The sequence below is a fragment of the Heloderma suspectum genome, chromosome 16 (assembly GCF_057233095.1).
Source record: "Heloderma suspectum isolate Gila_16-S chromosome 16, 16-S_ref, whole genome shotgun sequence".
NCBI classification, from domain to species: domain Eukaryota; kingdom Metazoa; phylum Chordata; class Lepidosauria; order Squamata; family Helodermatidae; genus Heloderma; species Heloderma suspectum.
Window position 1 is genome coordinate 3116967 of NC_139473.1, and position 14303 is coordinate 3131269.

The window sequence follows — 14303 nt, forward strand, 5'->3', positions numbered from 1 at the left end:
AGGGGGCCCTTTGGGGGACCCCAGCGCCCCCCCAAATCCCACCACTGCTTTTCTGAATCAGCTGGATCATTTTGTTTGTTTGCCTGTTTAGAGAGAGGTCAGCCCAGATCAGTGACTCGTGGAGATAGGCAACAGCCACACTCCTCTGAGGGCATGAATTCTGCCTCACCTCTGCGGTGATTCAGTGCAGTCATTGGCCGGTGGAAAGATGAAGAGTTGGCCGAACGCAAAGAAATGAGCCCAAATCCAGCGCAACTAAGTTGGCAGACAAGCCCGTTGGCATCCTGGGCGCTTTTATTTAACCCATTTTATTTCTCTCGGCCCAGGGTTCGGGTGCCACCAATCTCAACAGACTCAAGCAAAGCCCAGGGCATTGTTGTTTTTTGACCATGCGTGGTATTTTTTTATTTTCATTTCTCCTCATGCCAAGAGATATAAAGAAGACGACGGGGCAATCTCGTGCAGAAAACGAAGGAGAAGTGGAAGACGACAAGGGAAAGGTTGTCCCGAACAAAGGAGCACCCTCGATCCTGGGGAAATTCTGACCGTCTATGCAGAAATCTGTAGGCGCGAGTTATGAAGATACAGACAGCCCGGTCCAGTTCTTGGGGGTTTTCTTCCTGGGGGGTGAAGCCATGAGCGTAGAGCATGTTTTCCTGTTCTGTTGGACAAGACGACGACTCCCATGATGCCCCGTGAAAAGGGGGAGAGCACTGGAGTCACTGTCTGGTTTTTCGCAAGGTCAATGAACGAAGACCTGAATAATCTAAGGCTGCCTCTAGACATGTGAGGCTTTTTCACCTGGGATGTCCCAAGTCCCATCATCCTGCACCATGGGTTATGCTGGCTAGGGCTGATGGGTTTTGTAGGCCAAGACATCCAGAGGGGAACAAATTGTCTAGTCTTGCTGCAGATACAACTCATTCTAAGCTTTTGTTTAATTCAGGGGTGCAGAATTTTTTCTGTACTGGGGGCCAAATTCCATTTAGGAGAAGCTTGCAGGGGCCACATTCCAGTGGTGAGCAGAGTGAAGGCAAAGAAGGGCAAGGCCAAAGCAAAAGTAGCAGGACAAAAATATCAGCATGGAGGGGCATTTCAACCTTTTAGAATGGGGAAAAAACTGGACAAACTGGGAAATCACCCAATGACCAGTGGCTGGGGGAAATGGGGTAGGACCAGAGGAAGGGGGCATGGGCTTTTGGGGATTAGGACTTCCAGGTCCAAGGTTCTGCACTCCTATTTTAACGGATGGCTAAGATCCTTGCTTGATGGGCATTAATGGCTTGAAGATGCTTCCTTGATGGCTTTTGAAGGCTGATGGCTACTAGCTACAGGAATTTCGATGCATCCCAGCTGATGGGCAAGGCTAAAGAGAACAAGATTGGCAGTTCGAATTTGGTCGACCTAAGGGACAGGAGTCTTGAATTTGCTATGGCTGGCTGGCGGGTTTAGGGGCTCCAAAGGCAAGTCGCTTGCTTTCAGGGTACCGCTGTTGTATCATCTTGTATATTATTTTAAATAGATATTATAAGGATAGCTTAAGCCTCCAGCCCTCACACAGACACCAGCCTTGTAGAGGCTGCCCTGGACATTTGTGGGGAGCAAGGATCTAGAAAATAGTACTCAAAGATGATTCAAGTGGGGTCCTGAATTGCTGAACGTGACGGGGAGCGCCTCCCATTTAATCGAGGGTGCCATGGGATTTCTTTGAGACATGCACAGCTGACTCAGAGGAAGGCAACAATTGTTTGCCCCAGCTTTGGATAAATTAAATTGGTGGGTGCCTTCTCTGGCCCAAAAGGAGGTGTTCCAGTCTGGGAATTCCATTCCATAACAAACCCTTACTGCTGCAACACTTCAAAGAGAGCTGTTTTGCCAGCATTGTGAAGGGCTTCGGTTATAGCTTTCCTCTCCCATTACTGGCTATTTCCCATGGAGACGGGAAAGCTAGCTGGACTAAACTAATCCTTTGGTGGCTAATGTGAATTTTCCTATTGTGCACTATGACGACCGGCTTGGTTTTCTAAATGTCCTAGAGAGCAGCCTGATGTTACATGTGGCTGATTTTAAGTATGAGGCAAAACAGCCTTTTCAAGCTTCCTAGACTGGATGACAGATTTGGCGCATGACCCACTGTTTCAAACCCATGCCTGTCGGGGTTAGCAAAAGGTTGGATCCTTAGTTGTGCACATAGTTGCCCAAAACCTGAGGGTGAGTGCAGCAGAAAATAAACTGGTACTAACTCATATGGGGAGGACTTCCAACCCTGTGTAACATCTGTGGCCTGCTGATGTTAATGGAACTCTTCCTAGAGAATCCAGCCTGTGCTGGCTCTTAGAAGCAACAAGGCTGATCGAGCCAGAAGAAGGCTGATCGAGGCAGAAAAGGGCTGATTGAGCTGGAAGAAAGCTGATCAAGGCAGAAGAAGGCTGATCACTGTCTCATGCTCAATTTGGCCATGAACTGCCCTCCCATGCCAAACAGCTCTTTTACCTCAGCCACCACCCCAGGGATGAAATGCCCCATGTCAAAGACAGGGGGAAACAGACTGCCGTTAATTGTCCAGAGTGGAGCAAGTAAGAGGACATCTCTGGCAAAAGCCATCATCCATCATGCAGAACCAGCCCCCAAGGCTGGAGGGCCAGGAAAACGGGACATGGCCCAGTGATTAATTCCACTCCCACCCCCAGGAGGGTTTTTCCTACAGGCATGCAAATGGTCAGCAGCGATTTTGTTCTTTTTCATTAGAAATACAAAAGTCCCTGCACAATTCCCATTCCCCAACCAGACTTGGGGGGCGGGGTTGTTGTTGCAGAATTGGACCCTCCTGCAGAGAAGAATCGTGCTCCGGGTGATCTCTGCAGTGCCTTGCTTGCCCGACGGATCTTCCTTCTTCTCCTTCACCCGGTAACAAGAGTGCCTTTTTCCAAAGAGGGGAGCAAAACCCAATACGAAACCCAAGAACTTGTGCCAAGTTGAGAAGGTCGGGGGAGAGAAGAAGCAAACCTCATCCCGCCCTGCCAACCTTCCTCTAGTTCATCCTCATCTTTGTGGGTGGAGAGCGATGAGGTAGAGAATTCCCACACTGGGCAGGAGAAGGCCTTCCCTCGCTCCCGGCTGCGTCCCGTCGCTAGGGTGCTCTGTTCACTTCCCCGGGAAATACAACCGTTGTGCTCCAGAACGCCTCCGCTGAGGCTCTCCGCTTGAAAAAGTCGCGTCCTTTGCGGCCACTCGGACATGGGAGATGCCCGCAGGTTCAAGGCCACAACCACCGCGCGCAGGCCTCCGCTTGTGCTAATTCGACTTCAGGAGACCTGGGAAACAAAAGGGGGGCCTGGGGTCAGTGTGTCAAGCAATCTCCCCCCGCCCCCTTGCAAAATCTCAGTGCGGGACAGACATGTCCCTGTTAAGACCAGTTTGAATGCGGTGCTGTCTTTTGGGTTGGAAGCTCCTTGGGACGGAGACTTATCTTCTGTTTGTTTGCTTGCTTGGGACAGAGGCAGGCAAACTGATGCCCTCTAGCTGCCTTGGACTACAACTCCCATCAACCCCAGCCAGCATGGCCTGTGGTTGGGGACAATGGACATTGTAGTCCCAAACTTCTAGGGGGCGTGATCTTGCCCACCTGTGGCCTGTGGTATAGTGTAAGAGTGCCATGTACACTAATAAAGCTAATGATGTTTACGTTATTATATTATGCATTTAATTATTTACAACAACAACATCGTGTTTCGATTGAAACCAGTTTAACAGACATTCTTTCTCCCTGGGTCTCCAGCTGTTTTCAATGGCCTTCCCATAGTCCCTGGGCTGCAGGTTTTATTGGTGTTACCTGTTTTTTTAAATGGTGGCTTTATTGAACGCTAATTTATTGATTTTCTGTTGTGCTTGTTTAGCATGGTTTTGTAATGTTTTCATCTTGCACTGCACCACCTTGAAAAGGTTCTAACATAAATAACATATACTTGAAATGCGGCCTAAAAATACTATAAAAAAGAGAGAGTTACGGATCTCTAATGAAGTATTTCAGCACCTTCACCAAAACTTTCCCACAATTCTTTGGGGGAAACTGAAATGTCATTTATAGTACGGGTGTTGAACCTTTCAGCCCAAGCGTCGAATTCCATTTTAGAGAAGCTCTCAGGAGCCACGTCCCAGTGGCGGGCGGAGCCAAAGACAAAAAGGGCAGAGTCAAATACCAAAAACACCACCCTATTTTAGTTTAAACCCCTTCCTGCCAGTAATTCACCCTTAGGAGAAGCATTTCAACCTTTTAGAATGGGGGAGAAACTGTGCCAAAGCCAGGGAACCACCAAAATATCTGGGGAAAGGGAACCCCGGGAGGCCAGTTGTGGTTCAACACCCCTGATTTACAGGAACTAAGTCAGATCCCACTAATCTACTGAACCTGGAAATTAGAATCATAGAATAGTAGGGTTGGAAGGGGCCTATAAGACCATTGAGTCCAACCCCCTGCTCAGTGCAGGAATCCAAGTCAGAGCATCCCTGAGCCCTGACAGATGGCTGTCCAGCCTCGTCTTGAATGCCTCCAGTGTGGGAGAGCCCACTACTTCCTTAGGTCATGGGTTCCATTGTCGTATTGCTCTAACAGTCAGGACGTTTTTCCTAATGTTCAGCCAGAATCTGGCTTCCTGTCACTTGAGCCCATGATTCTGTGTCCTGCACTCTGGCATGATCGAGAAGAGATCCTGGCCTTTCTCTCTGTGACAACCTTGCAAGTACTTGAAGAGCGCTATCCTATCTCCCCTCAGTCTTCTCAAGGCTAAACATGTTCATTTCTTTCAGTCTCTCCTCATAGGATTTTGTTTCCAGTCCCCTGATCATCTTCATTGCCCTCCTCTGAACCCTCTCCACTTTGTCTGCATCCTTTTTTAAGTGTGGTGCCCAGAACTGGGCACAGTACTCCAGATGAGGCCTAACCAGTGCTGAGTAGAGGGGAACTAGTACTTCACGTGATTTGGAAACTATACTTCTATTAATGCAGCCCCATATAGCATTTGCCTTTTTTGCAGCCACATCACATTGTTGGCTCATATTCAGCTTGTGATCTACAATTCCAAGGGGATTAGATGTGGATTTATTTTTGAAAATATATTTGGAGTCAAGGCTCTAAATCCTAAAAAGTATTGATTAGCAAGCCCATGGTGCTATAGCGCAGCCAGAAATCCGTTCTTTGGGTCATGAATGATTGTTTCTGTATGATGCACCGTTCGAGGCTCAACCTCCTTGAAACTGGTGTCAGGGATAATTCCATGCCAGCTGTGCAGGGTGTGTTTGGTGGAATGCAGTCACTTGCAAGGCAGGCGCTCTACAGAATTGCCCGCTCTCAGAGGAGGGTGCCCATTGTGTCTGTGGGTGAGTCACTGTTCTAAGCTTCCAATCAATATCTGGAGGTGGGGGAGGGAAAGAACTAATTCTGGTGCTTCTGTGCATTGGGTGTGCTTGGATCATTCACTCTCACATGAGGAAGCCACTCAGCCAAATTTCCTGCTCTCAGAGGAAGCTTCCGTTGTATCTTTGCGTGTGTCTCTGTTCTGGCCAATTCTCCTTTCCTCTTTTGAGGGTGGGTAATTATTACTTTAACGTCCTTCAACCGCAGACCTTTTGGGGGCAGAGTGTCTAAGTGAAACATGCCCCCAGTTTTAAGTCAGAAATGAAAGGTGTTTTTCAGCTACCCCAAATAAAGGAAATATTAAAGCAGCCATCCCAAAACTGGTGCCTTCAGATCTGTTGGACTACAACTCCCAGAGGAAGAGCCATGCTTCCAATATTCCTATTTCAACCAGACCTTTATTCGGAACCTTGAGGACTAGAAACTTGGGGAATTGGACTCAATGGCCTTGTAGGCCCCTTCCAACCCTACTATTCTATGACTATTCTATGAAAGTTTGTAGCTCAGTGCCTGAGGACCTGGCTAGGGGATTGCTGGCAATTGTCATCCAGCACATCTGGAGAGATGCCGGGTGGAGGGAGTCTGCACTAAGGAGTTACCCGCAAGGCTTTGGGGCAGGACCAAGTGTAGGCGGATGGCACTTACCTGCAAAATTCATTGCGCAAATGACAATGATGAGGGTCCCCAGCACAATGGAAAGGACGCTGAGGAACCGGGCCACTCGCCCGAGTCGCCTTGCCCCGTCCACATCGCCCTGTTGGTGGCTGTTCCTAGACTGGCAGAAAGGGGGAAACAAACAAGGACCCGTCTTAGGCCTGTGTTCTGGGATGAGCTATCCCTATTTTTCCTGGTCTTTGAGGGGCGGGGGAGAGAACAGCCACCCAAATCTGGCACTTGGAGAGTGGATCCTCCAAGCCTTGAGGGAGGGACATATATATTTTCTAGCCAACAGACCCAGTTTTCCACAGGTGGGAACAGCCAGTATGTTGGTCAGTGGTAAAGAGCCTCGTGTGGCGCAGAGCTGTAGGCAGCAGTATTGCAACCGAAACTCTCCCCACGACCTGAGTGCGATCCCAGTGGAAGCCAGGTCTCAGGTAGCCGGCTCAGGTCGACTCAGCCCTCCACCCTTCCAAGGTCAGTAAAATGAGCACCCAGCTTGCTGGGGGAAAGGTGGTCACAACTGGGGGAGGCAATGGCAAACCACCCCGCTATAGTCTGCCACAAAAATGCCAGCACAAGTGGCATCCCTCTAGGGGTCAGCAATGACCCGGTGCTTGCACAGGAGGAACCTTTCCTTTTTTTTGGTCAGTGGTAAATGCTGAAGTGAGGTCTTTCATTGAGACGGTTCCCCCAGTCACAGTCCCCAAGGGGAGGCCCAAAATGCAGGCAGCTCGGAGGCTCCAGATCAACAAACCAGTTCTAGTAGTTTTCATCTCCATCAGGAGCAGGTCTTTGGTAAAGCTGATAGGCCTGAATTGCCCATTCCGGACCAAGCCACCCCCCAAAGTCTTTGCATCACAAGAGGGAACCATGTACTGTTGCTGGGAAAATCCATTTTTGCCCCCCAGCTACTGTGAGGATTGCAGCTAAGCGCAGGAAGAACAGAATTCTGAGGCTGGTTGGGGGTGGCAGAAGACATCAGCGTTCCTGCTACTGAAAGAAGTCCTGGAGCTGTATCCCGGCGGCCCTGTCTCCACTACGCAGCTGACATTGCTACAGCCTTCACGCAAACGTATGCAGCTGTCAGAGTTGGAGACATTGTGCCCGTCCCGTCTGAGTGAAGCCATGCCAGCTGACCCCCCAGGCATGGCCCCTGCCGTGGTGCACCCCTGTAGCCCCTTCAGGGAGGGGTCTGTCCACCCATTCCCCTGATAGGGGCTGCCCCACAGCAGGGGGGAGAGGGCAGGTGCATAACTCTGCCCCAGCCTGCTGATCTCTTCTGGCTTCCAACTGTCTGGATAGTCTGCAAAGCTACGCGCTGGTTCGTGGCGCCTGCCACCTAGTGGCTGAAGATGTTCCTGCCAGATTCAACCACACGCACACATTCAAATGAGTTGAAATTAATTAATGCATTTTAAAAACAGAACAGCCCTGAGGTGCACAACCTTAGGCTTCCTCCTTGTATGCTGGCCACATTTCACGTGTGTAGGGTTCACAGTCTTGGAACTATGGCAAGAGGGACAGACACACATCCTCTTTGATCATGACAGATAGAATCATAGAATAGTAGGGTTGGAAGGGGCCTACAAGGCCATCGAGTCCAACCCCCTGCTCAGTGCAGGAATCCAAGCCAGAGCATCCCTGACAGATGGCTGTCCAGCCTCGTCTTGAAGGCCTCCAGTGTGGGAGAGCCCACCACCTCCCTAGGTCATTGGTTCCATTGTCGTATTGCTCTTACAGTCAGGAATTTTTTCCTGATGTTCAGCCGGAATCTGGCTTCCTGTCACTTGAGCCCATTATTCCGTGTCCTGCACTCTGGGATGATCAAGAAGAGATCCTGGCCTTCTTCTCTGTGACAACCTTTCAAGTACTTGAAGAGTGCTATCACATCTCCCCTCAGTCTTCTCTTCTCAAGGCTAAACATGCCCAGTTCTTTCAGTCTCTCTTCATAGGGCTTTGTTTCCAGTCCCCTGATCATCTTCGTTGCCCTCCTCTGAACCCTCTCCAGTTTGTCTGCATCCTTCTTAAAGATCACAACATATACCGCCTCAAAAGGGCCCCTGTGGCGGTGTGCAACAGCTAAAAACAGAAAGCAGTAAAACCAGCCCAAATGAAACAGCTGCATAGACCGGCAACATTAGAAAGAAAGAAAGAAAGAAAGAAAGAAAGAAAGAAAGAAAGAAAGAAAGAAAGAAAGGCAGGCAGGCAGGCAGGCAGGCAGGCAGGCAGGCAGGCAGGCAGGCACAATAAAAACTGGGCAGAATAAAAATGTCTTAATGGTGAAGGGCGTAAAAGCTTTCCTTCCCTAGAGGAGCTGTTGTGCAACTACCATGGACAGCTCCCTGCAGAAATCCACGCGCTCTCAGGCCCGCCCGGCTGCTGCAAGCCATTAACTCCCCCCTGGAAAGCCGGGTTCTTGCACAGCTCCTACACCAGAGCCGGCACCCCCCTGTTCCATCCCAGTGAGGGCGTTAACCCTTTGCCAGCCAAATGCACCCCACGCAAAGATCTAGTAGCGCGGAGAGGGGGTGGGTATGAACGACCAAGGGTCGTGTGGCACTTTATTAACCTTAGTGTGCAATCCTATGTGTGTTTAGCCAGAAAGAAGTCCTACAACTCCCAGCACCCCATGCTTCCTGGGGGAATGTTGGGAGTTGTAGGATTTGTCATTGTCTAAACAGGCATGGAGTCGCCTGGCACAAAGTCTGCTGTGCCTGGCCCTGGCACCTTCCAGATCTTTGGGCCGACAACTCACACCATCACCAACCATTGGCCAGGCAGGCTAGAGAGGATGGGTGCTGTAGTCCAACACCTTTGGAGCAAACTGGGTTGAGGAAGGCTGGCATAAGGCTTCAGGGGCTGACATGGGTTCTACCCCAGGAAAAGTGGATGCCTAAAGAAAGGTGTTGATTTGGAGGGGCGGCAAGGGGCCAGGATTTGTTTTGAACAGGCTGACACGGTTACCCCTCCAGAAATTGCTAAGGGGGTATGAAAGCAGGTTAAAATAAATAATAAAGCAGGTAATAATAACAACAGCAACAACAATTGTTAAAATATTAATACTAATAACAATGCAGGTCAGAATATTATCAATGATGATGATGATGATAATAATAATAATACTAACAACAAATAATTCCACGATGATGATGAGATTGATTATAATTATGATTATTATTATGAATCACCCTGGAATCTTATGACGACAGGAAGAATAGAAATTGAAAGCGAGTATTCCTTTGATCTCCCTCCTTGCCCCAAGCCCCATCAACTCTCTCTCTCTCTCTCTCTCTCTCTCTCTCTCTCTCACACACACACACACACACACACACACGCATGCACCCTTCTACTCCCTGTCAATCCAGAATAAACCCCACCACCTTCTTCTAGACTCTGAATCCCTTGGGCCCAGGGAGCGCTTTCCCTGCTCCACTGCAGTCATCCCGGGGCAATGTCTCGGAGACACCCTCCCCCCAACCCCCTGAACCATGGGGCTTAGTGGCTGCGTTTCTGCTCAGGGGAGCTGTGCTGTGGTCCTCCCCCCCCCCCATTCCTGGATAAAACCAACATTATCCGATTTGGTTCTGGGGCAGGGAGGAGGCGCAGCCGTGCAGGGGAGAGGAATTCACAGGCCTGGGGAGGAGCCCGCTGGCGAGCAGAGACCTCTGCGGATCTCCATGGGAGTTTGGCTTCCAGTGTGGCCTCCTGGCACAAAGAACCTAGGGAGGGAAGACAGAAGTGGCCCTACTAAGATGGGGTGGCGGCACCAGTGACACCAGACTAGAAGCCCACACGGCTCCAAATTCCAACTCTGATGAAGTGGGTCGTGGTAAAGGGAAGGCATGCTTGACATGCTCAGAGGCACTCTTGGTGAATGTGACCTGGTTTGAGGACTGAGCTCAGGGTCTGGGCTGAAATGACATCCTGATCTATACCGAAAGGATAGGAACTGGAAAAGGCCAAGGAACTGGATAGGGAATGGAAAAGACCAAGCAAAATTACCAAGTGGGTCTTAGCGTTCCTTCTTTCTAAAGCAGGGATGGGGAACACACAGCCCTCCAACTGCAGCTCCCATCATTCACTGTTGCCTATGCTGGCTGGGGCTGATGGGAATTGCAGTCTGGCCACATCTGGAGGGCCGCCCATTCCCCACCCTGTTTCTAAAGGCATGGGTGGGGAATGTGTGGCCTTCCAGATGTTGGAGTACAACTCCCATCATCCCTGACCATCGGCTATGCTGGCTGGCAAAGATCTGGAGGGTCGCCGATCTCCTGTCCCCCAAGTTTTAAGGAAAACCTACATTGTTTGGACTTCTTGGTCTGGAGGGGGGGGAGGGGGAATGACTTACAGTGCAATCCTAAATCTGCCTACTTGGAAGTAAGACCCCTGGAAATCAGTGGGGCTTACTTCTGAGTGGGCATGCATGGGATTGTGTAATGAAAGGGTACATGGAGCAACCTTCTCCAATCTGGTGTCCTCCAGATGTGTTGCACTACAACTCCCATAAGCCCCCAACCAGCTTATGGTTTACAAAATGAGAGGGAGAGGGAGAAAGAAAGAAAGAAAGAAAGAAAGAGAGAGAGAAATCCCTCTCATAGAACATTAGACTGTAGGAGTTACCCAGTGAAATTATTTGGCAGTGGATTCAGGACAGACAAAAGCAATTACTCCTATATGCAATGCATAATTAACAGGCACTGACACTTCGGCATGGCAAATTCTGTGACCACAGACTTTTAGAGGGGATGAGGAATATTCATGGAAGGTAGTCTGCTAGCCGCAATAGTTAAATTGAGCCTCCATCAACAGGAGCAGTCTGTCTCTGATACCAGAAGCTGCAAAGGGAGGAACTTGCAGGAACTTGCATTCGAAATGCACCTGGGTGGCAGAAGGCTGCAGTCGTTCTTTGCAGACAGAGGCACTCTGTGCATGCTCAGGGGGGCCCTTCCTTATCATTACATAACATCACTGCCCTAGACCTTTTCTCCCGTCCCCCAGATGCTTTCTCTTTTGTTGTGCACCCTCTCCCCCCTCAAAACTCTGCCCTACCAAAGGCTCAGATGACAAACGCTTCCCTTGCTGTGGTCCTAAAGCTGCCATACTCTTCTCCTGACCTAAGGAGAAGCCTCTGGAGAGATCCGGAGTCAAACAAAAGTCACTTTGCTCTTAACACCTCTTATATGGGACTAACCTCTGCCCTAAAGTCAAGTGTGGCTGGGAGATAGGGTGGCTTGGAAAAAGGGACTTGGTTATATTGTTGTCCCAACCAGGAGGGTGAATATCTTCCCCTGGCCTCCCCCCACCCCCACCCCTACTTAGTTCAGTTTACAGAATAAACTGTTTCCCTTAATCCAGTTGGGGACAAGAGGTAAAATCCAACACAAATCCTACTTAGAGTAGACCCATTAAAATGAATAGGAGTTCAGTTAATCATGTCTAACTTAATTCCCATTCATTTTAATGGGTCTACTCCAAGTAGGATTTGTGTTGGATTTTACCCCAAATTTTCTATTTTAAAAAGCGAAGGCAGCTGTGTTGCCATAAGCAAAATTCTAAAATCCATATCTGTAGAATTACCTTTGTCAGGCCAACCAAAAGATCATCGAAAAATGTGCAAGCTTTGGAGATTTCGAGATCTCTTCATCAGGCAAGAGAGGTTAGAAAAAGCGGGGGCGGGGGGAACGGAAGGAGGGGAAAACGCTGACGATGTTGAAGTCAGAGTGTCTCACAATCTCATCTAGAGCCTTATTCGAATGTCTACAGATCTCCTCCATCTCAAGATATGATAATACAGCACTATCGCTTAAACACCGTCAGCTTTTCCCCCTTCTCCCCACACCCTAACCTGCTTTTTGTAACGTTTCACCTGAAAAAGAGCTCTGGCAGCTTGAACCTTTTTTTCTTGGTGACTTTTCGTTGGCCTAACAAAGGTATAAGAAAAAGAATGTTTGAATTTGACATTTTAAAAGACACTTCTAACCTTTATTTTAAAGGGATGTTGATATGCTTCAGTACTACAAAGCCCAACTCTCCAATAACTCAAACTCCGCTCCTGTCTTTGTTTTCCATCTCCCCTTCCCTCAGATCGCAAAACCCACGCTCAGAGCTTTCCGGAATTCAGAACCATAACTTGATTCTGCCAAGTCTTAAGGAAGGTTTGCTCTGTTGTCACGATCCTCTTAAAAAAAAAAAAAAATCTTATGCAGATCGGGTTGAAACAACGACGTCTTATTTATCATCCTTCTCTGGCCACCCCACTCCAATTCGAGCCCTTCCGAAATTCCGAGAAGAATGCTCTATTCCTAAGGTGCGCTTTGGGGACTTTTGGAGAGATGGAGAGAGCAGCACCGCCCTATTCACTCCCCCTCCCCAAATTAACGCTGTCCTGGGGACTCTATTATTCCCCTGTTCCCCCGCCACGCGATGCCCTCCTCTCTCGGGAGGAGCAGCGGGTCCCGTCTCCCCACCAGCGCGCCTAGGGCGCACAAGAAGGCCCCTCGGAAAGGCCCCTGCGCCTTGGAGCTCGGCGCGCCCCTGGCGACCAAAGGTGCCTCCCAGGGGAGGCGAACGGTCGCTTACCATGATGGAGAAGACCAAGGCTAGGATGTTGATGGGCCAGATGGGGCAGAAGCAGGAGAAGATGGCCAGTAACAGGTAGTCGCGCGAGCGGCCGGGCTCATGCAGGTTGGACGTGGTGGCCGTGGACGAGGCACGCCTCAGGCTGAGCCTCGACGGCGAGAGCGAGCGCTCCTCCAGCTGCCCCTCGGAGCCGGACTGGTAAGGCGCGACGTGGTGGCCGTTCCTCTCCGCTTCCCCCGCGGCCAGCGCCTCGTCGACGGCCGAGAAGGACTTGGAGGCTTGGACGCCGCCCGCGGTCAGCAGCTTCTCCGTCTCCTGCGCGTCGGCGGCCGGCGGGGAGCCCTCCAGCGCCTTCTCCAGGTGAGCGTCCGTGTTGATGGCCATGGCTGCGGCTCGCCTAGACGCTCATGATCCGGGGGGAGAGCGCCTCGCCGGGGAACGCCTGGACGGTGCGGCTCGGCTTGGGCGCGGCGAGCCAGGCGACGCACGCCCTGCGCTGCGGATCTCCGAGGAGGAGGTGGCGGCTCTCCTTCTCGCCTGGACCGCCCTCTCTCCCTCCTTCCCTTCCCTGCTTCCCTCCCCAGCCCCCTCTCCGGGCTTTCCCTCTGCGCCGAAGCTCGCCTCGCTCTCTCCAGGCGCGCTTTGGCAACTTTGCGCACCGGCTGCCCGACCGTCCGAAGGGCCGCTCGGGCTGGCTGTGAGCTGGCGGGGGAGGAGCCAGCTCCTTCCCTGCCACTCGCCCGGCCCAGGCAGGGGGATCCGGCCAGCCCAGCAGGCACGCGCCGGCAGCTGCCGGACGCGCCGAGGGATGATTCGGGTGTGCGTGGGCGTGGGCGTGGGCACGCCTTTGGGAGTGCAGAGACCAGGCCCTGGGGGGTAGATAGCTTTCCAGGGTCACGCTCTGTATTCCTGGTTCCAGTGGTGTAGTGGTACATTTTGGAGGGCGGGCGCTCACTGGGGGGACTACAACTAAGGTCAGAGGGAACAGGGTCGCAGATGACCCTGCTCATCATAAAGCCCCCGTGCTTCGACCCTGAGGCCCCCGGCTCCGACACACCACTGCCTAGCTCCCAGTTCTTCACTGCTCGTCCCCAGTTCACAGAATCTGTTGGCTCTGAGTTCTCAGTGCCTTCTTCGGAATTCCCAGCTCCTTTATCAATATGAACCTTCACCGGCCGCCTGATTGAGGGCACAATCCTATGCATGTTTAGACAGAAAAAAGTCCTACAACTCCCAGTGTGCCCCAGCCAGCCACTGGCTGGGCAATGCTGGGAGTTGTAGGACTTTCTGTCTAAACATGCATAGAATTGCACACTTAGAAGATCAGCTTTCTTCCATAAGTTCTTTGGCTGCTACAGTGTGATTATTCAGCTCTTCTACCCAGGTGTCTCATGAACTGATGATGATGTTACTAGAGATGATTGCACCAAAGTGTGAACTCTGCAGTCCTCAACTCTCCACATCTCTTCCCTCCATTAACACACAGACCATCCCGTCTATCCGCCCTCTGTGAGGTTTCTCCCCTCTCTCTCAGGGAAAAGTCCTATGATTCCTAGCATGCTCCAGCCAGCGTGGCTGGCTTGCAGGGTCCTGGGAGTTGTAGGAGATATTTCCATCTAGATGTGAATAGGACTGCATCTGAAATTACAAG

At 50.8% G+C, this 14303-nt stretch overlaps 1 protein-coding gene across 1 annotated transcript; it reads right to left on the minus strand.

Moving 5' to 3' along the window:
- Positions 1-385: 385 nt before the first annotated feature.
- TRARG1 (trafficking regulator of GLUT4 (SLC2A4) 1) lies at positions 386-13390 on the minus strand. The gene is made up of 3 exons (XM_084823175.1): positions 12653-13390; positions 6059-6188; positions 386-3314 (listed from the first exon to the last, which is right to left on the minus strand). The coding sequence occupies exons 1-3, from the start codon at positions 13034-13036 to the stop codon at positions 3295-3297; spliced, it is 534 nt and encodes a 177-aa protein (XP_084679301.1). The 5' UTR covers positions 13037-13390; the 3' UTR covers positions 386-3294.
- Positions 13391-14303: the final 913 nt, after the last annotated feature.